The 22,973-nt window shown below is 35.3% G+C and overlaps 1 protein-coding gene across 1 annotated transcript in view; it reads right to left on the bottom strand.

Annotated features, from left to right (window-relative positions):
- LOC135686315 (WD repeat-containing protein on Y chromosome) overlaps positions 1-19,617 on the bottom strand; it is a 35,743-nt gene extending 16,126 nt beyond the window's left edge. Inside the window, exons 1-16 of the mRNA XM_089108904.1 lie at positions 19,519-19,617; positions 18,472-18,540; positions 18,036-18,104; positions 17,615-17,649; positions 16,506-16,674; positions 15,080-15,191; positions 14,483-14,567; positions 13,656-13,792; positions 12,925-12,998; positions 12,339-12,457; positions 11,967-12,034; positions 11,527-11,591; positions 10,416-10,499; positions 9,927-10,064; positions 5,289-5,399; positions 3,597-3,821 (exon numbers count right to left, since the gene is read on the bottom strand). Of these exons, the coding sequence (XP_088965030.1) occupies positions 3,597-3,821; positions 5,289-5,399; positions 9,927-10,064; positions 10,416-10,499; positions 11,527-11,591; positions 11,967-12,034; positions 12,339-12,457; positions 12,925-12,998; positions 13,656-13,792; positions 14,483-14,567; positions 15,080-15,191; positions 16,506-16,674; positions 17,615-17,649; positions 18,036-18,104; positions 18,472-18,540; positions 19,519-19,602 (1,644 nt within the window). The 5' untranslated portion in view covers positions 19,603-19,617. The remainder of the gene's footprint in view (positions 1-3,596; positions 3,822-5,288; positions 5,400-9,926; positions 10,065-10,415; positions 10,500-11,526; positions 11,592-11,966; positions 12,035-12,338; positions 12,458-12,924; positions 12,999-13,655; positions 13,793-14,482; positions 14,568-15,079; positions 15,192-16,505; positions 16,675-17,614; positions 17,650-18,035; positions 18,105-18,471; positions 18,541-19,518) is intronic.
- Positions 19,618-22,973: the final 3,356 nt, after the last annotated feature.

Below are 22,973 nucleotides of genomic sequence, written 5' to 3'. Positions count from 1 at the left end.
TTTTCAATTTAGCCGTGAATTTTAGTCATTTTCTTGATTGTAATTTTTAAGCCTGTAAATATTTCAGCTTTTATCCATGTAAACTTTTACGTTTGTAAACTTTACTTTGTAATAGACAGGTTTTTTGTTGATAACAGTAACTTACTTGCTGAACAAATTAACCTGTATCGTATATAAAAGACTATTATTATCATATGAAGCCTGGTTCGCGTTCCTTGAAAATCGTTGCAAACTAACAGCGGTTCTTTTAACGATCTCTATTGATTTAGCCTCGTATAGGGGACGCAAATAGTGAATAAATATTCTTGAAATGGGACGCACACGTGTTTGTAAGCTTAGCTTTCACATCTTCGTAAAGCCGATAGAAGTCAGCAATGTTTAAAAAGGAATATTTGGAAGCAACGCCAGTTGGCAAGTCAACATTGAAGGCTCTTGCACAACCGGCATGCCTAGCGGCAGTTGTCTTGAGAGATTGACCGTGTTTTGTATTTTCATTCAGTATTTCTGCAGTAGGTAAGATGTGTGATCTAAAAATAACAACAAAGGCGATGACTGGTGTTTATTCTAACCGTGACCTGTCAAAAATACAGTCTTTTTTCTGTTTGATAAAATCAAACAGAAATATATTATGATAGCTGCTCATATTGTGATATTACGCACTATTACGATATTATGATAGCTGCTCATATTATGATATTACGCACTATTACGATATTATGATAGCTGCTCATATTATGATATTACGCACTATTACGATATTATGATAGCTGCTCATATTGTGATATTACGCACTATTACGATATTATGATAGCTGCTCATATTATGATATTACGCACTATTACGATATTATGATAGCTGCTCATATTATGATATTACGCACTATTACGATATTATGATAGCTGCGCATATTCCTTGTTGAATGTTGTGTTTGTATAACAACATTAGCAACAGAGCCGTTAAGAGAGCCCTTCTTTTACTTTCGTTTATAACGTCACGCTTACTCTCATTCTCTACCCACCTCTCGTAGTTATACGATTTCCCGCGTGAAAGATCTACTTAATTATCATTTTAGGCGTCTTTGTCCATGCTATAAATTTACCTTGGTCATATAAATAGATTTAAATTATTTTTTAACAAATTTTATTTTTTCAAAAACAACCTCATAAAGCCTAGTATTAACATTCAAGTTTCAATCTTCTGGCTTTTATATAACGACATCTGTTATATAATTATCAATTATTCCTGTAACTTTCAGCAATTATTTTTTGTAGCATAATAGTAAATTCCAGATTCTACTAACCGGTTTTGAGGATAAATAAATATATTGTATGTAAATGTTTTCTAAAATTTTAAGCATTCATTTGTCTTAAACTTTTAGAATTTAGGTTTCGTGGACTTTTTCTTTGGACTGTTAGCATTTATGTTCCTAAAAACATTTTATCTGGTTTGTAACCTGAATTCAAAATATATTACAGAAAGTTTCATTGCTATTTCTGACACATGATTGATGTTTTAGGACGCATGTACCTTTTGGACTGTTAGCATTTATATTTCTTGAAACATTTTGTTTGGTTTATAACCTGAATTCAAAATATATCATAGAGAATTCACTCCCGCAATTTTCTGGCTGGTTTCACGTGGTTTCCAAATTTATTTATGGCTGGCTTATCATTTCCTTTAAGACTGCTTTTCACCTTGACCTCTTGTACAGAGGTCACCAATGCATTCTGCGGTGCATCGTTTCCTGTAGCACCTGTTTTGCTTCTATTTTTGAATCTTCTTTTCGTGTGAAAACTTGGTTGAATTTAATTGGAAGTTAATTGAATTTGCCACCATGAAACGATGAAAGAAGCTGTCATAAAGTGCTAAATGATATAAAGAGAAAGCGCTCATTAATCTAGTGTACACCAATGTTTGTTGCAGGTGTTTATTTTTTGGGGAGCTGAAGAAGAACACCTTGTCAAGAGACAAAAAACCGGTTGAATGCCAACCCGTGTTTCGAATCTCTTGCTGTACAGGTTTTCTCGCGTTTTCCTTGGGTCGAATAGGAAGCATGTATAGACCAATACGACCATCTCCCCCTTCCCATTTCACGCCTCCCTTTCGAAGTTGAAGTCTATGGTTTTTGAATGCAACGATATCAATTTTGAAATGAGAGGTAGGGCGTTGAAAAAAATTAACCCCAACCTTTTAGAAATTTTGATCGACACATTCATAACATGACTTCTGCCTTTTTTGTTTACTTCTAGAAATTTCATACTTTTGTGTCCACGGTATATTTACCTTTGTGCTTAGCTGTCTCAAGCACAGGTAAAACGTTTGCATTCAACTTTCAACCACACATTTGACTTCAAAGGTAAACTACAAAACTACGCTCAACTACGAAAATACCTCCAGTAGTATAGAAAATAACGCCAGTTTCCAAGACAACTCTTAATCCTTGCGATTTCTCATGTTTATCCTTATTGAGACTTCGTATGCAAAATTATTACTACGATGGTACAGCTGCCTCTATACAGCGTTTTATTTGTGTAGCAACATTAGCAACGGAATTGTTCGGAGACCCACATTTCGTTTTCCATATCGCGTCTTCCTTGTTCTATAATGGCGACATGTTTCGGATTATTGGTAAAGCCCGATCGTCGTTCCACCTAGCAGTTTTGGAATCTATCTACATAAGCACGTAAAACCCGCTACTGTGTAGACAAAAGGAGTTCGTTTTCACCTTAGGACTCCATAGGTAGCATTCTCAATAGGCAAGCGGCACTGATTGGTCAGCCTCAACAGTCACGTGCTCGTGTTTCTGATTGGCCTATTTCGATCCACAACTGGGATCGAGTTTTCGGTCTATGTTCTGGCGTAGAGTTTTTGATCTATGTTCTGGGGTAGAGTTTTTGATCTATGTTCTGACGTTTTAAACTCTGAGGAGTGTCAGACGAAAAGCTTTAGGTTACTAAATGTTTGCTTTTTTCAAAGCCAATTTCCTTGTTCTTTCTTATACCAACCTCTTGAACACACACATTCAAGCTGACAGATTCAACTTTCCCGGCGTCGTGACTTTGCCTCATTCCGTTCGAAACTTTTTCGTTTGTAATCATGGTTACTGAAACAATTTCTATTACTTTTTTGAAAACTATTTTGTTTTCTTGGAAACGACATCATAACTCCTAGCAAGAATCTGAGCAGTAATTCTTCTGCAACATTAAGCGCATGTTTCTAATTCAATGACAATTATTGTCTTGGGACAAACATAGGTAAAATTTTGGAACTGTTTCGAACTTCTAGGATGCATTTTTCTTCACTTCTCGAGCCTGGAACATTTAGTATTTATGTTTTGGAACTTTTACTGTTTACATTTTTGGAATATTGTGCTCATAGGCATTAACAATTTATGTTTCGGAACTTTTAGTCTTTAAAGTACTGTCGCTTTTTGAATGGGAACGAGCCTTTTTTATAATGGACTGAAGTTGTGTCTACCCTAATTTCTGTAGAAATTTTGTTCACATTTTCTATCTTTATTCCAATAAGACATTTGGCATCTAAAAAGCTTATAGTTCACTATAAACAACTCATACCTCACTGCAAATAACTCATACCTCACTACCATCGGCTGACTGCAGCTCTCTGAGACAGGCACCATTGTTGAAGTTCCAGATTCTCACTGTACCATCACCTGTACCAGTTATCAATCTCCTCATCGTGGGGTCAAAAGAAATGGAAGTTATTTCCACGTCATCATCAGCTACTTTGAACATAATCGATTTTTCTCCAGTTTCCAGTTGCCAAACATTCACAACTGATCCATGGCAAGCGCTGACAACCTATGTGAATAAAATATTGAAAATTAAATGGCACTTTTCAAACTTCTCAAGTCAATTAGTTACATCATATACTTTTTATCATCAAAATTTGTTTAGGCCGCGAAAATCTTTGACCATAAACAGCATACAAAGCTACTTTAAGAACAGGAAAAAAATTTAAATGTATTCATACAACTAACCAACTAACAAGTGATATAGAAGTGAAACATAATAATATTACAACATGATTGGTTATTTTTAACTAAGCTAGTAGCTTAAAACACCGATAACGAAACATTTCTTTTTGGTATCTCATTTTCTTAAACACTGGGAACTGTGAAAGGCTCAATCTGCGTTTTATTTTTACTCGTTGTTTCTTGCTAAGTGTTTAATTTTGAGCATCTGACATTTTGATATAACCAAAGCAGAAAGACAAGTTAGTAAAAAAGTGCTGCAATTTTATCGCAGAATGCTAATAATAATAATAATAATCTCTTTGTTTACAGTTGGTTTGAGCAATAGTTAATATACATAGATAATTATGTAAAACTAATTAATACCAACTATTTATAAAAAGAAAAAGAAATACAATCTTTGGCATTTCCAATGCTACAATCTTTAACCACACATTCTACCTAAAAAGGTCTTTTTTCCACATGCACAAATTCAGTGTCTAGCCTTATTTTGCAAGTTATTTTAGATTTTATTCATGGATAATTAGATGGTCTAAAATCAAATTTTTCACTAAGGAGTTAAAGGTTATCCCCAGAGGCTTGTGGTTCAGTGGTCAAGGATTGCAATTCCAAGGGCCTAGGGCTTGAGTAGGGAAGGAAGGATTCACATCGAGAGTGAAGGAAGGATTCACAAGGATTCTAGAATTCTATGCATAGGATTAACAAAGTTTGTTACACCAAGCGGAATTCAACGAAATTAATTTTGCATGAGATTTCAAAATGTAAAAATTTGAAAATATGAAAATTGACAGTGAGTATGTTTGGCTCAAAACCTTAGGCGCAGGCTTAAAGGAGGAGGGGGTCATCAGGGCTTGAGGCCCCCTGACAAAAAATTGGGGAAGGGGGCTAAGCGAAAATTGGGGCAGGAGACAAGGAAGCTGGCTATCGATTTGTTGGACTAATTTTTCATATTGTTGGTTTCACGGATCAAAATCATCTCAAGAGATTTAATCAAGATCAAATAACAAGGATAATAAAAAATGTAAAAAAAATCGCCTTAGAACCCTAAAGCTAAGCCTCTTTTTACCCTGTGCCGTTGTTAGCCACCATTAGCAATTGCAGGTAATCTTTTAGTAACCCCCCTTTGAAAAAAATATAACTTTGTGCCTGTGCTCAAAGGTTGTGTACCTACCTACTGAAAATTTTTGAGGGCATAAAGGATGATGCAAATTTGAATATCAGTAGGTCGAAGCCCAAAAAAATTTCGAACCAAATTCTACGCTAAATCAACATCGTTTTGCCCATTTGTGTGTACCTGATTGAATAGATCATTATACAAGGCTGCACAAAGAGGCTTGCAATGACTCGTTACTTCATCATCTCCGGCAGCATAGTCGATCTTCGCTCTTTTGTCCAGCACTACAAGCTAAAAAAATATATTCTTAAAAGGGTTGTGCAAGAATGACATTCTTGTTGATATTTGAGCTGCCCTGGAATGTGCTATTCACAATCAGGGGCGGATCCAGAGCAAATTTGAAGGAGGGGCAGTTGGTAGTGGGGGTGCTGAAAAGTTTTCAGAAATTGGTGACGAGTGTGCGCTGTATACAACAATTTCAGATACCTTTTCAAAATAAACAACATAACCTTGAGGTAATCCTTAAAGCAAATTAACCTATCGGTCCAAGAACCTTTTTCATCCGATTCTCATTCTTAAAAAGGGGCGCACAATTTCCAAAAAACCGGCGCCAGACTTGCTTAAACTCGTTAAGGGAGGGGCAACTGCCCCTAGTTTCCCACATCCTTAAATCCGCCACTGTTCACAATCGTTCGATTTCGAAGGATATACACGATAAACTTAAAAATGTTTATAAATAGCCTCTGAATTGTTGAGAAGAGAAAAAAATGGCCAAAGTGCACTCTCACACATTCAGGGGGCTGCTTTGTATATGTCAAGATGCTATTCCCTGATGAAGGAAAATTTTTTGCATGCACTAAGCAAGGCATATTTTTACCCTTTGTTTCCTTGTTACCATAGTAACCGTTAATTTGATTGAAATTTTGATGTCATATTTCAAATCAGCACATTTGATTACCTTACGACAGCAATTTTCAAAACTCTATCATCAAAGACAAAGATTTTAGTGACCTAGTTGAACCAGTGACCTACCTTAAAAAAAACCAAGGAACTTAAAAGGAACATGTTACTCAAATAGGCCTTTTATGAAATTTGACATCTTTGCTTGCACTTATAGGAGATAAAAATTCGTGAAGTTGATCCTCTCCTCGACAACTGTAAACAGCACTTATCGTCGATTGTTTCAATTATTTGTATTTGCCATAGAGATAGGGTTATTTACATGGCTTCAAACATCTTTGTGACTCTTTGTTTACTTGTGACTAGTGCCTTTTAACGCGAATAATTAAGTAGAGGGAGTTCAAAGTTTGTGTCTGTGTAGGAATTCTCAGTAATGGCTTTAAGTCGCACGACAACGCTATCAGCCTCCTTGAATAGAGAAAATGTAGCCCTAGTTAAAGATCAAGAGGAAACTAATTACCCTTTAAGATTAGACTGCCCTTTCTGAACGAATGCTATCAAGCAGGGATTTTAGTTTACTTCATATTTACATATTTAGACATTTGCCAAGGGGACTGCTTTACACCCAGTGGGTAATACATCATTTCAACCTACCACCTCGTTTTAGAAATTTCTCCGGACTTCATTATACGACTTTTTTAAGCTCAGATTTGGTTTTGTCGACATAATTCAAGGTCGGATACAGTTTTTTATCTTCTTTGTATCTATATTTTAGATTATATGAAGAAATGAAGTTTGAGAACTTGAAAGGGATTTGACTGCAAAAATTATTCCGAGTGAAACTCCCCCCTCCCCCTTATGCGCCCTATGTAAATGGACACTGGTTGGTGATCTGAATTAATCATTACTTGCACCTGTCAATTTCGTTAAAAAAGTAATAACCTTGCATTGCATATGAATAAAAGCTCGATTTTATTGATTACATGAGCAAAAATATTTAAGACTGTGCGCATATTTCTGATCACCTTTGCAATAGCAATAACAGAAGCTTTTGTTTTGAATTGCACCTGTGCACTTCTATTACCGTGAATACCTGTGACTGAGCACAAGGAGCTCAGACGTATACTTAAGGGTTGGTAAATGTTGAACTGATAAACAACTGGACTTTCTTTACCTAGAGATTAGCCAAGGTTGATCGTTAATAGTTATGAACCATTAGAAATTGGTTAGCAAGGGACAGAGCTGACGCGTTTCCACGTTTCCTCGTTTCCTCGTTTCCGCGTTTCCGCGCTCCGAGCCATTGTTGAATCTCCTTTTTGATAATTGCGCAAAGCTATCTTCTTTTATATCCATGGCAAATATAAGACTCACTGGAAAGCAAACCATTCTCTTGCAACCAACCGTCTACACGGGATCCGGTCCAGATCGGATCCATACGGGATCCCAAAAGTGTTCGGATAGCGGATCCAAAAGTATACGGATCCACCAGGTTCCGTATAAACGCAAGGCCTATCCCGTACTCTTATGGATCCGATCCGGTTCGGATCTGCCCTCGTGTAAACGGGGTCTTAGGGCCTGTTAACAGGGGATCGGATCCAAATGGATCCGTACCCAAAATGGTACGGATAGGCTTTGCGTTTACACGGGACCTGGCGGATCCGATCCAATTTGGATCTGCTATCCGTACCCGTTTGGGATCGCTTTTGAAGGTGGTCCCGTTTGGATCTGATCCCAAAAAGGTCTCGTGTAAATGGATCCATACGGATCCGATCCCGTGTAAACGCAAGTATTTTCAGATCCGATCCCATGTAAACAGGCCCTTAACCTTGTAATCATGGAGTGTGCATCATAAAGCTCTTGAAGTTGAACTAGCATCTATATATGTCTTCGAACCTACATACGGGGTAAAACATTACCCTATAATAACCAAGGGTTGCACTAACAGCAAAAATCATCACATTAAAGACTCATTATATTAAATTTATACATTAATGATTCATTCTTAATGGTAACTGATACTGCAGTATGTAACTTTGCTGATGATACTACGATTTTCGCAGCTGACTGTCAATTGGATAAAGTTTTAGAACGGCTAGAAACTGATGCTCTTGTTTTATCAAAGTGGTTTCCAGAAAACTTTATGAAATTGAATGCAGGGAAATGTCATCTTCTTACTTTTGGAACAAATCAAGATGACTTTAGGATCAAAATCTGTGAGGCCATTGTTGATAAAAAACCTTTGAAGAAAAACTGCTAGGGGTGATAATAGATAAAAATCTTAATTTCAAAAGTCACGTCTCAAATTTATGCAAAAGAGCCAGCCAAAAACTGCATGCTCTTGCTAGAGTTTCACCATTTATGGGTTCTGATAAACTGCGTCTCCTAATGAACAGCTTCATAAAAGCTCAGTTTAGCTACTGCTCCCTAACTTGAAGGTTCCATGACAGATGTCTGAATGCTAAAGTGAATAAAATCCACGAAAGAGCACTCAGAATTGTTTATAAAGACAGTCATGCTGACTGCGAAGCATTGCTGACTTTGGATAATGCAGTATCAATTCACCAACGCAATCTACAGTACTTGATGATAGAAATATACAAAACCAAACATAACCTGAACCCTAGTTTCATGAGTGAGATTTTTGAAACAAGAAATGTACATCATGATTTGCGAACTAAAAATAATCTTTGCATTCCAAAAGCCAGGACAACTCCTTATGGTATAGAAACTGTGAGATATTTAGGTCAAAAACTGTGGCAAACACTACCTCACAGTATAAGAGAGTCCCAATCATTGGCAACATTTAAAAAAGAATTAAGAGCACACCCTATAGAATGCGACTGTAGATTGTGTAAAAAATTATTGCTGGGTTAGGTTTTATTTAGAACATTATACCATAAACATTTTTAATATTGTAACGCTGCATAAACATTTTAGCCATATACCATATCAGTCGTTGCATAAACCTTTTTAATATTGTATCATATATTTTTATTTCATACTAACTCTTTATAGATAGTTGGCATTAATTAGTTTCATTATAGCTATCAGCCGTTCATTTAGTACGCCAACTTTAAACAAGTTATTTATTATTATTATTATATATATATATTATATATATATCATTGCTAACAGTAGGCCATTTGACTCATTGCTAACAAAACTTTTAATGCTTAGTGTGCTGATCCACTCATGTACTCAATGGCTTAGAATATAATAAATGTGGAGGGGGGGGGGGTTGGGTGCGGGGTTGATGGTGACATGACCCTAGTTGGCTTTCTATGATGTGTTCTGGCTCAGGTTGTTTAAATACAGTAATGGTTGTTTAACTGTATTTAAGTATCAGTTTGTAGATTGCTGCTAATTCGCTCAACTTCACATTTCGATTACATCGTTGAATTAGGAAGTTTTTTGGCTGTCAAAATCAAGGTTTATTTTAAAAAATTTTATCACAGCACATATTCAGCCGATTCTAAAAAATTAAGGCATTGCCTTTACAATTGTTAGCAGCCTTTCCTTCGAACTGACGGAATATGACAAATAAATTTTCAAATTTTATTCTATTTATTGCGAACAGCAGTGGAATGCTGTGGAGAAGTAATGCGGCATAACTTGTTGGCGTTGTACTAGCTTCTTCCTACTCAAACGGACAACAGCATCAGGCGTTTAAATGTTTGCTTGAATCTAGATACCAAGCTATATCTGCTACTTAATTTCATTAGACATTCAATACTTATTGCACCCAAGTTTTGATTGAGTATGAAAGGCAGAAGTATAATTTTATGGTATAGTTTTCATATTTTGAAAGAAAAGAGGTAGCAAAGCATTGATTTGATTTTTAACTTTCGCGTTATACTTCCTTAAATTTTACGAATACCACACCGATTACAGTGAAAAAGTTAAAAAAATTGAACGTACCGATGTGCCACCGAGGACCAATGTCATGTGCTTTGGGTTATAATGAGCTGTTGTGACAGGCGTGCTCCCAATGTGTACCAGTCGGCTTGGAATCGTTTGGATGCATAGCTGGTCCCTCATGTCCCAAATTTTGATCATCTTTAAAAAAATGGCAACAGATTCAAAACCAACGTTTGCCAGTGAACAGAATAAGAAATTAACGGCCATAGAAAAAATCTCACTAATGACATAGAAATACAGCCATTTAATGCAAAAATGCTTGTTCTTGCGATACAGATACAAAACACACAAAGTAACAATGCTATGACATCTTAAGTCAATACCTTAGCTAAATTTTTCCTTGGAAGTGGTAGTTGCTCAAACCCCCATGTTTTCCACAGTAGTATTTGGCAGGCTCGCAGCCATGTTCCTTGAATCCAATTACAAGGTATCCCTGATGACTTTCAATTCATTCCCCCGAACCTCCTAAAACATGTTCTTATTCCTTACCTTGTCCTTTGATATACTGATTATTTGCTGGTGCTCGCTGTCCATTATGATTTGGCAAATTGGTGCAACATGTCCCTTGAGTACCTATGAGCACACATGCAATAATATTTACTGATTGCGCATTTTATTTTATATTTCATTAATTATTGCTTAAAACCTTAAGTATAGATTTCCCCAAGTTTTGGCAAAACTTCGGCAGGAAGAGTTGTATAGAAGAAAGCCACTGAAGAAAGCTACCAATCAGTAGGCAAGCGGCACTGATTGGTCAACCTCAACAAAATAGCTCAAGGGTGAAAAACCAAAACATATCTTATCAAAAAATTTTGCAGGCCTTGGTTGTAAATTGTGTTCCTTCATTCAAAATTGACTTAAGCCAGATCCTGATTGTGCAGTAAATCAATCATATCCTGATCAGATGAAAAGACAAAAAGGATGTCGACTTTGAAATCAACCGACCGTTTGTTTGTATTCATTTCTTGCTACGCAAATTTGGAATTTAGGTTAGAGGGCATTTGTCGCGGGCTACCTTCAAAACACGGAATCCGGAATGCGGAATACGGAATCAGGAATCCGGAATATGGAATGGCATTGAATATGGAATGCGGAATCAGGAAACTTTCTGCCACACTATCAGGGCCTCCGACGAAGGGTGGGGGCCTTAGCCCCCCTACTTCTTTGCAAAACAATAGAGTTTTTTTTCAAAATCTTTTGTTATGGGTGTTAAATTTTCCCTTGCCCCCCTTTGTCCTTGCATTTTTCAACCTTTGTCGAAGACCATGTCTATCATTTATCGATGTTGATAGACAGGATATACAGATAAAGTGTTATGCAGGGTATGAAATATCATTTCATTTAACGTGATTTGAAGCTCAGCACTAAGTATGAATAAAAACAAGTAGACGAGGTACGGTTGTGTGAATACAGCAATGTGTCATACACAAACACTTTTGGAGTGGAATTCAAAACAAGATATTAGTATTCCTTTTTCAATCATGTTTACGACGCATGCCCAAATATATTATGTAAAAAAATTACAACCATTGAAATTGCGTTTGGTCTACCTGTGTTTTTTCAATAGTTGCATTGAGGCTATTGAAAGAAGAATTTTTACCGAAGTTGCTTTCGTGGTTACGTATGGATTCCAAAGACGAATGATTCGGTCAGGACCACCAGTTACTGAAACAAAACAAAAGAAGAAATATTAAGTAATGTCTTTTTACTTCACAATACTTTACTTCACGTTTCATTAATAAATTACTAGGATAAGCCTGGATTAGTCCACTATACTTCAAAATAATACTTTACATATGTCTCACGGTTGACAATCGTTTCACTGAAACGAGATTCTGGCAGGATACAAGTGCGGAATAGATTTTTGTGGCGTCATCACTTGACAACTCTATTCTGTGCTTCAACTGAGCACCGGTCAGAAATTTTCCTGGATCCGCCCCTACTTTACCAGCCACCGTTTAAACTTCAAATATGTTATCAAAACAGAGAGAGCTGTTATCTTAGAATCATGAAATACGATAGCCGCTGATCTGCACTCACCTATAACATTGTTGTCTTTGTCGTAGTCAAAAGCGTAAATACCTTTACGAACGCGAAAATAGGAGTTCCTGTTGACAAAAAATTAAAAGTTGAAATAATAAAGTTACTAGAAATGTTAAAGCCCAGATCTTTACTTTTATCTGCATGTTTTGAAATATTCAAAATATTATTACTTTGTGCTGGATTAAGCCCACATTTGGTCTGAAGCTGCAGCATGAAAGGGCCTATTTTTGGGCCACTTATCTTAGAGAAATTCTTCTTGACTTGGGTCCTGCTTAACCCGGTCCTGTGTTTATCCAAAGAAATAATTGCTGCTTAATTAAGACCGCGTCCCAACGGAGGCGCTCGCAAATTCAGTTTGGGAGTACATACATTTTCTTTCGTTGCAAGTCTCCAAGGTACAAAGATGTGTTGTTTGTTCTTGTACATGAAAGGAAGCATTGCAAATTTGGTATGAATTTCACTTTTCTCACCCAGTCATCGTGCAGTCCCTGCATTTGAACAAAACATATTACTGATGTTTCTTTTTGCATAAATATAATGCTACCATCTTTCTCTTAAAACGTTCTAAATGGTGCCTAAAAAACCTTACTGAACTTCAATGAGAAAGATTTGTTTTGCTGTATTTTATTAATATTTTTCATTTAAGATCCGCTGACAGCGAATATTTCCAGTAATATACCGCTGGCATTAGAAGTAGCAATATCAGATCGGAGATGACTTTGATATGTAGCGCCAACACATTAAAAAACTATCGCAGAATTTTTTAAAATTGGATTGATCATTATATGAGAAAGTTTTAATTCAATTAATCATTTTAAACCCCACTGATAAAGAGATAATGGAGCAAAATTGAACTCAGTTATTCAGTTATAAAGCGATTTGCTACTTTTGGCTTTGTAATACTTGAAAATTTCTTTATTTCCTACACCATGCTATCTGGCTTAAACATACTTACTGGTAGGGAAATCACTTTTACTGATCTATGGTTTTTCTTGAACAATTCTTTGAATGATATTCGTCGAAATGTTACTATAAGAAAGAACTCAACGAATTTAGAAATTACTGTGAATTATAGGTATGCTTAAATGGTCAGCTGACTTTTAAAACTCTTTGCAGCAGAAAAAACGTATGCCAATTTATAGCAGTATATTTAAAAAGATTCGATATAGTATGACATGATGTATGATATGGGTGGGGTTTTCTTTATGTAGTATGTTATATGTTGTATGTGGTATGTGGTACTCGGTGTGTGGTATTTTGAATGTGGTATGCGGTTTGTTGTACTTGGTATGTGGTAGGCGGTATGTTGTATGTCGTATGCTGTGGTATCATGTCCTGATGTGTTGTATACGTAAGCATTCATTCATGCATCGCGTCGGGTCATCTCGTGTAATGTTATTTCGGTCATGTTTTCGCGTGAAATGTTTTGACACTACGAGTCGTGTCGTGTCGTGTCGTGTCGTGCCGTGTCGTGTCGTGTCGTGTCGTGTCGTGTTGTGTAGTGTAGTGTAGTGTAGTGTCGTGTAGTGTCGTGTCGTGTCGTGTCGTGTCGTGTCGTGTCGTGTTGTGTCGTGTCGTATCCTTACTCGTTCATGCATGCAACGTAGACAGATACCTAATTTTGAGATGGTAAAGACGTACATTGTTTAATAAACTTTGTCTTGTACTGTAATATTTTTAACATACCATGCGATAAAACTTCCAGTTTACCAATGTTGACATCAAATAGGCCTACTGTCGCCTCTTTGAACATTATACAAGAGACTCCACCGCCTGTGTCACCAAGAAGTATTAGACTTTCATTCAGGTTCCTTGGATTATACCTAAAGGCATTTGAGTAATATTCAAAAACATAATTGCTGCTTGAATATATTGGCAGAACTGTTTCATAAAGTAGCAAAAATAACAAAATTGCACATTCAAAGCTTCTTGAGAGGATTGTCGAAGAAGTAAAAGAAAGCGGCTATTGTGCAGGCATAATTGATGAAACATCTGACTTTCGTCAGCACGAATAAATGTCAGTTTGTGTCATTTTTGCACTGAATGATGTACGAAAGGAAGTTTTTGCTAAATTTCACAAAACTCAGTCTTCATCAGGTTACAAATTGGGCTTAAAAGCGTATGTAGAAACTTGTTGGCAAATGCTTTGACGGTCTAAAATAAGCGGCAAAGCTGAGGGCTTGGCAAAGCGAATGGAGGACTGCCTCGGTCATTAGTTGAGTCTTGCAGAAGTGAGTCAATGAGAAATGGACTTGATGCTGTTCAAGATCTCTACAATTTCATTTAGGGCAACACCGAGGTGGATCAAGGTGCCCTAAACTGTGTTACGCCACAGGCCCGTGATTAGGGAATGCAAGCGTGAATGCTAACCCTTCGACAGAAATCATCATAACGGCTTACTCCTTCTACAAGAAGATTATGAGTTTCTGACCTCCTAGAAATGGAACACAAATTATTCAACAATCACAAGAATTGGCATGTAAGTAAAAGTACAAAATGTGAGCAAAACATACCAATAATCCATTGACAAAATGCTATGCTGAAATCCTGTTACCATATATTGCTTGTCAAAATTATTCCCGGAACAGTCATAAAATGCTGTAAAAATGAACTTATCGTTAAAGGCACACTTTTGCTCTGTATACTGTTCAATAAAAGCAATTGAAATGGGGCACCAAAACAGAACAATGCCTCACGGCTGCTCAATTTCGTAACTTGTGTTCCAGTCCCCTATGACTTCACTGTACATCAATACTCAACTAATAATGGAAGTTTGCAAGAAAAGGCGTATCGAACAAGCAACTTGAATAGATTCACTATACTCAAAATAGCAATTCACTATACTTGAATAGCTAAATTTCTGCCACTGCCTCATAGCAAGCCACATAAGCAAGGATGGAATTTTTACACACATTCATTGATCGATTCATAATCGAGTTTCTTTCTGTTCAACTTTAACGTTGCTGCAGAATATTTTAAGAGTCCCTCTAGTTATAGAAATTTGAATTGTTTTCAGCAAACTATTCTGTGAATTGTTTGGAAACTACAACTCTATTATTTCATTAATTTCAAGAAGATGCAGACTAAAACTGCGTTATAAACAAACATACAGAGATCTCGCTCAGTCGTTGATACCGCAATCTTCTTTACGTTGCCAAGTGCCACTAAACAAGTGACCCAGATGGGTCTTGTTTTATTCGACGATGAATGGTGGTCACCAAGCTATAAGGAAAACTTGAGATTAATCTGCTTTCTGTATAAGGCTGAAATAGTTTGCCAACATCGCAAGGCTTTCTCACAAGCAGCATCAAGCACGGCGCCACTGGGGGGCTGGGGAGGCTTCAGCCCCCCCACTTAATCTTAGCCCCCCAGGCTTAATTTCGTGGCGCCGTCTCTGAGCATTTGTTTTGTTTGATTCCCATGAGCCCGCAAAAGAAAATAAACTACTCCCTGTAGAGTAGAATATTTATGCCTAATAAATACTTGGTTCCTTTAAAAACAAGTTAGCATATTCTTTCTGCAGTAAAATTTCTGACTTATGGAATCCCTGGAGTTGCTTTATGCACGCTCACTTTTGAAAATAGTTAAAACTTAATACTCTTTATTTAACAATACAGTACCTAAAGTTTGCTAAAGTGAATTATACATTTTTACTTTGAAAAGCTAAAATAAAACTAATTAGAAAAGAATTAAAATATGGTCCAACCATAAAGCTCATATCTTCAAGAGACGCACATTTTCTCATAGGATATAAACATTTTTCCAATTAATTTCTTTCAATATACTGTTCAGTTTGAAAGTTGCTGACTATAACTTAACATTAGAGTTCTGAGATTGGAAATTAACGTGTGTATAGTCACGTTAACATCAACAAATAACGCTACACATAAATATAACCCCTGCATTAAATCTGCAACAAAGTCTTGATCGTGTTGGTCCAGGGGGGCCATGGCCCCAGGCCCCGCGCTTATAATAGCCAAAAAGGCCCCATATCTATGAAAAAAGATAGAAATTGTAAGGAACAGGAGCCCCGCAGATGTTTTTCCCTGGGCTCCGCAGTCCCTAAAACCGCCACTGGTGTTGCTCGTTGAAACATGATAATTTCAAATCGCTTACGTGTTATACAAAGATTTATATTGCTTGATGGCATCCCCAACGCAACTGCCAATGTCGCTATACCTAGTTAATGTACAGCCCGACATTCCCTTTCCCCGAAATTTCTCACTAGATATGCATGAATCTTAAGGACCATCTTTTTGGAAAAGTGTCTCTCCCATTCCAGACTACTTATGTGGCCCACCCTTCTTCCCCGGTAGTTCTGCTTGAGTAAACCAAACAAACTCGCCTGGATCAAAACATCATGGCTTTTCCATGAGGCAGAATACTGAATGCAGTACTCAGGTATGCCTAGACATTATAAAAAAATTAATTAAATTCGCAGATCCAACAAAATTGCCCTAGATCCAGAAATCAAACATTCACCCGAGTATCCTGGTTGTGACACTGGGTAAGCAAAGCAAATCTCTAGACACATACGAGGACAGTTTTTTGCAGCTTGAAGTCGAGGTTCCAAAACACCAGCGCTCCATCTTTGCTGCAGGAGAGATATCGACCAGAACTGGAGTCTACTTCGTCGGAATTTTGACCATGGTTTGCTCCAAATGATGGCAGATAGGCTACGCTGACAAGAATGTCGTGATGAGGGCTGTCAATGGAAAAAATCTTTATCAGTTGTTAGAACAAAAAACTCAGGAATGCAAGATAAGATATTAATAATGAATTAATACATATAACAAGATAAAAAGATCGCGATTTTAAAGATTGTTTTGTCAAATGTTAATGTAAAAGATTTAGAAGTATTGAAGACTTAAGATGAATGAATACATTAAGCACAATAGAGTTATCATGATAAAATATTTCATCAAATGCTATAGAAAAATATTGTTTTATCAAATCGCCTGTTCTCAGTTTTAAAGAAGCTGAAGAGGTACATTTCTAATGGCATCGGTTTACACGAGAGTGAACTACTTTGTTCCAAGGTTTTATCGACATTCTTCTACCGTACCGTTTATAAAAGTCAAAGTGTAAACGGAGTATTTCACCAAAAATTACCCATCACATAGAAGCAATAAATAGTGAAAGTGGGGATGTTCGGGGGGTTTAAAACAAAAGAATGCGAAATCTCCCTTCTTTTTCTACATGCTCTTTCTATCTATTATTTTCAATTTCCTTTGGAAAAAGTGTATTTCCGATGCGAGAAAATATGATTTTTTACATTGTGATAAAGTAAGAAGGTTATGAAAATGTTTTTTTCTAGTCTCAAAACATATACCAAAAGAAAATTATTTCAAGAAAACATTGAAAATTAGATTGTTATAATACTATATGTTAAATGCTTTGTCCCAATTAGCAGTGCACGATACCAAAAGAAAATTCTTTCAAGGAAACATTGAAAATTAGATAGTTATAATACTTTATGTTAAATGCTTTGTCCCAATTAGCAGTGCACGATACCAAAAGAAAATTCTTTCAAGGAAACATTGAAAATTAGATTGTTATAATACTTTATGTTAAATGCTTTGTCCCAATTAGCAGCGCACGATTGTGGATATTTCATAATAGAAACATTTAGATCTGAAACATACTTGGTGATTGTTCGATCAGCGTTTGGGAATGGCAGCTAAAACAAAGGCAGGATGATTGTTGAATGAATTATTTGAAATAGTCATGATAAATGTGCATAATTATAGTCAGTAACAGTTTCAAACAAATTAGAATATTTTTGGCGTTCAAGAGAAAAGAGAGGCTCTCTATAAAAGAAATTTAAGACGCTGAAATAGGATAATGTAAAATCAATGAAACCTGGTAATATAAATTTATGCCATTGATTTATCTTACTACAAAAGTTATTAGCAAAAATAACCAGAATCTGCCTCTAGAATATAAGGAAAAGCTCTCTGGTGCCATGAAAACTTAATCCAGTACCAAAGCAACCAAAGCAAAGCAGCATTGTGACCCTGTGCTTTACAAAACCAATAAAAATTATCAACGATAAAATTTTCAAACCTCGTTTACATCACGGCTCATACTGTCTTTCTGTTGATTTTCCAACAACATGTAGTTGCAGAATTCCTCCTGTATAAGAAAACCATTTATCATAAATATAAATATTTGTATAGATCGATATTTGCATTAAATGATTGAAAATTTACAGTTATACTGAATAAAGATATGATAGATAGTAGGCCATTAAAACTCCGACAAGAAAAAATCAAATGCAGATGAACTATGCATTTAGGATTTAAAAAGGTAAATTGAAAGATGAAGTTAATTTTGGGATTCCTAGTAGCCATAAAAACTGTACAACAACAGATTTCAAAAATCATACAACATGGAAAAACGCTGGGTATGATATTCATTGAGTTTTACAATGGTAAATTTATCATAACAAACTGCTTATTAAAATAATTTGGATCAAATCTAGTTTAAAGGATCAACCAACCCAGTCCACAGTTCCATCACAGTTTGTGTCAACCTTCATAAACAGCATATTTAGCTGTTTATCATCAAGCTACAGGCAAAGAAAGAAAGAAGAACATGAATTAATAAAGCCTATTTTTGTCCTTTGATATTGGAAAAATGCAATGCTAGCCAGTGTTATCATAATATTGTTCTATTCCGCCAATCATATTGTCAAAAAGATTAAATTTGAGTGGTATAGCCTAAAAGGACATTGTGAAATTCCTTTAAATGTACGCAAGCAGTTAAATATCCAAATAAGAAATTATAACCATGGATTTTCGTGATATCATTTTTAAGGCACTATATTTACAATAGACTTTTTAGCTTGACTTGTTCATGTAATCTTGTTTTTTGTTTGCTGTCAAGAAAATTTCAAAACAGGATGTTGCAGTTTCAATTATTATTAGAAAAAAGCTATTTAGCAAAATAATATGTTTAATTAGTTGTCACAAAGATTTGAATTTCTTAAAGTCTATACATTGTTGCCCACTATTTGTATCAAAAATTGCAAAAAAAATCACATGGAAATTACTATTTGTCCAATCAAAATTTGGATGATATCAGAAAAATATTCAATGATATAGTTTACAATATACAATATAATATACAATATCATTTAAACTAAAGTCTCTTTAGTAGCAATTTTTATTGATTATATGGAAACTTTTTATTAGCGATGTACTTTAAATTCAAGCTGGTGAATTTAGAGTTTGAGAAGCACGCTATTTCGGTTAAAATTTGCTACTCAGTGTTTCACGCTTAATGCGATCATAAGGCCTATACAGTACCACCTCCAAGGCATCGAGCACTTTATGACAGACCTTTAAACATACTTTTCATGAGCTTAATTAATATGTTACTGATTTCAACCACTTAAAGAATATGGTAAACAGCCATAATCTCTTCAATTTCTTTGTATTAACAATAGATGTAATGCTTTGTAAGTTTTTAGAAACATGCCTTTAAGGAAGATGGTCTTTTTCTGTTTCACTATCCTGAAAAGAAAACATCTATTAAAACCGCTTACTTCTTGTTGGAATGCCATTTTCAGGGCTTTGCCAAATTCATCAATATCTAGGCCTCCTCCACAGTCTTCATCAGCGTTCTGCATTTTTCAGTAGAAAAATTTACAAAAACAATTAAAAAATTGTTTGTGAAATTTTAAAATTTTTGTAAAAATATACACTTGAATGAAAGAGCGTTTTACCAAGTATAAAGTCGTTTAAAGTGTTCTTTGGAATTGTTATTAAATCATGTTACAATGAATTCAATTATCATCTAGAATTGCTCAAAAATATTTTGCCATTATTATGGCTACTTTTGAGCAAGCAGTGGAACACATCCAGAACAAAAGTTCATAAAATATCAATTTACAAAAAGATGACACTATTTATCATGACTTTGAATATAATTTTGAGAACATTTACCTCAAAGATTTGTTGTAGCATTTTCAGATTCTCATTGTTTAGTTGGTCCTCAATCTTTCCTTTTGTTTTTGGAGATTTTGATTTTCTCATCTTCAAATGAATTCAAATCAAACATTAATGATTATACAAAGCTCTATGACTTTTGACATTTTTTGAAGACGTTTATCCATCTTTCACAAAATTATCTGTTTACTACAATAGAATTCTGAAATACGATTTTGCAAGGATAATACTGCCAATAAACTGAAATTTGATAAGTTTTTTAAGTCAAAGAAATAAGGAAAGAATCTTTCATGGGTAATCTTCTATCTGTTAACCAGTAAGCTCTATGAAAATATAATAATATATTGTCAGCCCAAATGTTGTTCTCTTTATTAAACTGCCTAATGATATTGAGAAATAAAACTACTTTGAACGTTAGCAGTTCAGTTAAAACTTAACTAGATGTATGCTATGCACGCTTCAAAAACTAAATGAAGTTAAAATAAAGCAATTCACAACAAACAGGTACAGTTGGGCATTGTCTGTAGAAGAAATTTTCAAATGAGCTCTTTTTGTACATTCAATAATCAAAACGAGAGCACCCCTATCATCAAACTCTATCATTCAATTTTGAAATATACTAAAAAACTGCATCAAATATTTTTTATTTCGTTATATCTTATAAATGGTGCGATAACATTCCTAGACTAAACTTCTTAGGGCTTTGCTGGGGTTTAAGGACAAATTTTTTAAAATATTAATCTAATTTCCTTTTTAGTGAAAAAATAGATCTAGTAAATGTAAAAAGAAATGTAAATCTTACTTTCACAGACTGCGAAGAGTTTTTACTTGAAATATCGTCATCTTCGTCAATGGAGAATGTAGCACTCCCTTTGTTGACGTTGCTTGTGTCAGAATTCTTTGAATGCGCCGAATTGGTCTTCGAAGGAGTTTTTAGAAAATCCATGTTCAGCTCCTTATCATTAACTTCAAACTTTGAAGAATTTTGCTTTGCAAATGAGCTACCTATTTCCAGCTAACAGAGCTTAGAATGCTTTGTTTTTCCAAATTATATTGCAATATATCCATAGATTTCATTTTTTGAATAATGACGTCAAAATAATCGGTTTGATTTCTCATCAAGTATATATCTTACGTCATAAGTAGCTGCAGATGAAAACAATCAGTACCCAGAATGCAATTAGCATCATCGGTCAAAGAGATTGAGAGAAAAGAACGTGTCCCATTCCCAAGTATTGTGTTATTTTCTTTGTTCTCTAAAGAAGGCTTCCATGGTTGAGAAAATTGTCTGTGTGGAGAGACCATGATACAGGATTTAAGAACAGCATCTTGAAGGCCATTACATTGTCATGCTTGCATGTTTAGCTAAAACTTAGTATTTCTTCTATTCTACTACTGCTAAGATAAAAATCAACAGCCGGCCAATATCTTCAAATATTTTCTACCTCCATCTAGCAAAGTATCTCCAAACCAAACCAAGCGGAAACTTACCATGCTGAAGTCCTTTTCGCCCGGCACTCTTCAGAGTATAAATGTCAGACGGCAGTTTAAGGCAGAGACATTTTTCGATTTTAAAAAAAACCTCCCATGATATTATCCAGCTTCAATGACAATTGAATTGAAAAACTATTTTTTGTCATCTAATACAAAATTTAAAAATGACTTTAGAAAAAGCAAACTTTTCCAGATACACTGAAGCTTTCCGTCTAATGCTGTTCAGACTGTCAAACGTCAGAATAATAATCGAAAACTTTGAACTTTAGTTCTTCACTGCAAAAGAGTTGAGGTTTAAACAGAAGGAATTTCGGTTGAAGAGGTTCAAAAATTGTGTGAGTATGATAACACGAAACATGCAAAATCTGTTGTACCCCAATGATGTGTTCTTGAGCCGTTATTATTCAATGCTTTCATTGTTGCAAAAATGTTACCTAAGTTGCACGATTTGATATGAAGTTACGAAGAGACAATAGATTCAGATCTTGGAAACGGCAGCTTGATAATAAAGAAGATATCCAGTACGGGACAAAAAGAGACATTTTTAAATTTCTGCTTCAACATCTTTGATCCAATTGAATTGAACGACTCATCCATTACAAAATTGACAAATTCAGTAAGACGTTCTAGTTACAAATCCATGTTTTGACGGATTCAGTTTTACATAATCAGTAGACAGAAATCAATGAAAACCTTTCGTCTTCAGCTAGAATCGTCTTCTGTAAAGACATAAATGGAGCAGCAATCTACTTACAAACAGTTGATAAGGTTTACTGGTGAGGTATCACATAGCAAAAGCTTTTCTTTTTCTGAGACAATTTTTATGTATAGGATAATGAAAAAATTTCAAGGTATAAAAAACTTCTCATGATTTCCTATTCAAACAATATTTTCTATGGAAATTGTAGCGTTTCTTTTTGGTAGCCTTTTTGTCAAATAATAAAAAAATATGCTCTTTCTGCACTTTCACTGGCGGTTTTAAAAAGGAAGTGGAAAGAGCTGTAAATGAAATTTTGAGGTATAATTCCAACTTCTACATCACTGCGATACTTTAGACATTTACAAGGCATTTGTAAGGCTTTTTGCTGAAGAATCACCTTTCTTAAAATGTTTGAAATTGATGTAATATGAAAACTTGATAAAGATAAACCAAGAGCTATATATTGTCACATCTGGAGTCTCCAAATGATCCTGCTTGGGTCCCTTTCTATTTATAGTTTTTCCAAAATCGTCTTGAAATGATTCTAAAACTTCAAAACCTGGCACATACTGCCCAATGACACCCAACAATTCATTGGTAGGAATTTACATTGAATGTCCCTATCACTTTGCATTTTAAGGTGTGGCTCTTTAAAACAAGTAAAAGTATAAACTAAAGTCCTATAAAAAGAAAAAAAAGGGCAAAAGAAGCAAAGTCCACATTCTTATCCAATTATGCAGTAAAATCTTATCGAAAACAGCTGTTCACATGATACTGCTTAGTAACATATCGTATAGGTATCCAGGGGCTGATCCAGGTATTCTTACAGTTCTTACAGAAGGCAGTCGAATTTTTAGA

This window comes from Rhopilema esculentum, chromosome 6 (assembly GCF_057945365.1).
Source record: "Rhopilema esculentum isolate cy_ngs chromosome 6, ASM5794536v1, whole genome shotgun sequence".
NCBI lineage: Eukaryota > Metazoa > Cnidaria > Scyphozoa > Rhizostomeae > Rhizostomatidae > Rhopilema > Rhopilema esculentum.
This window is presented reverse-complemented; position numbering and strand designations above follow the sequence as displayed.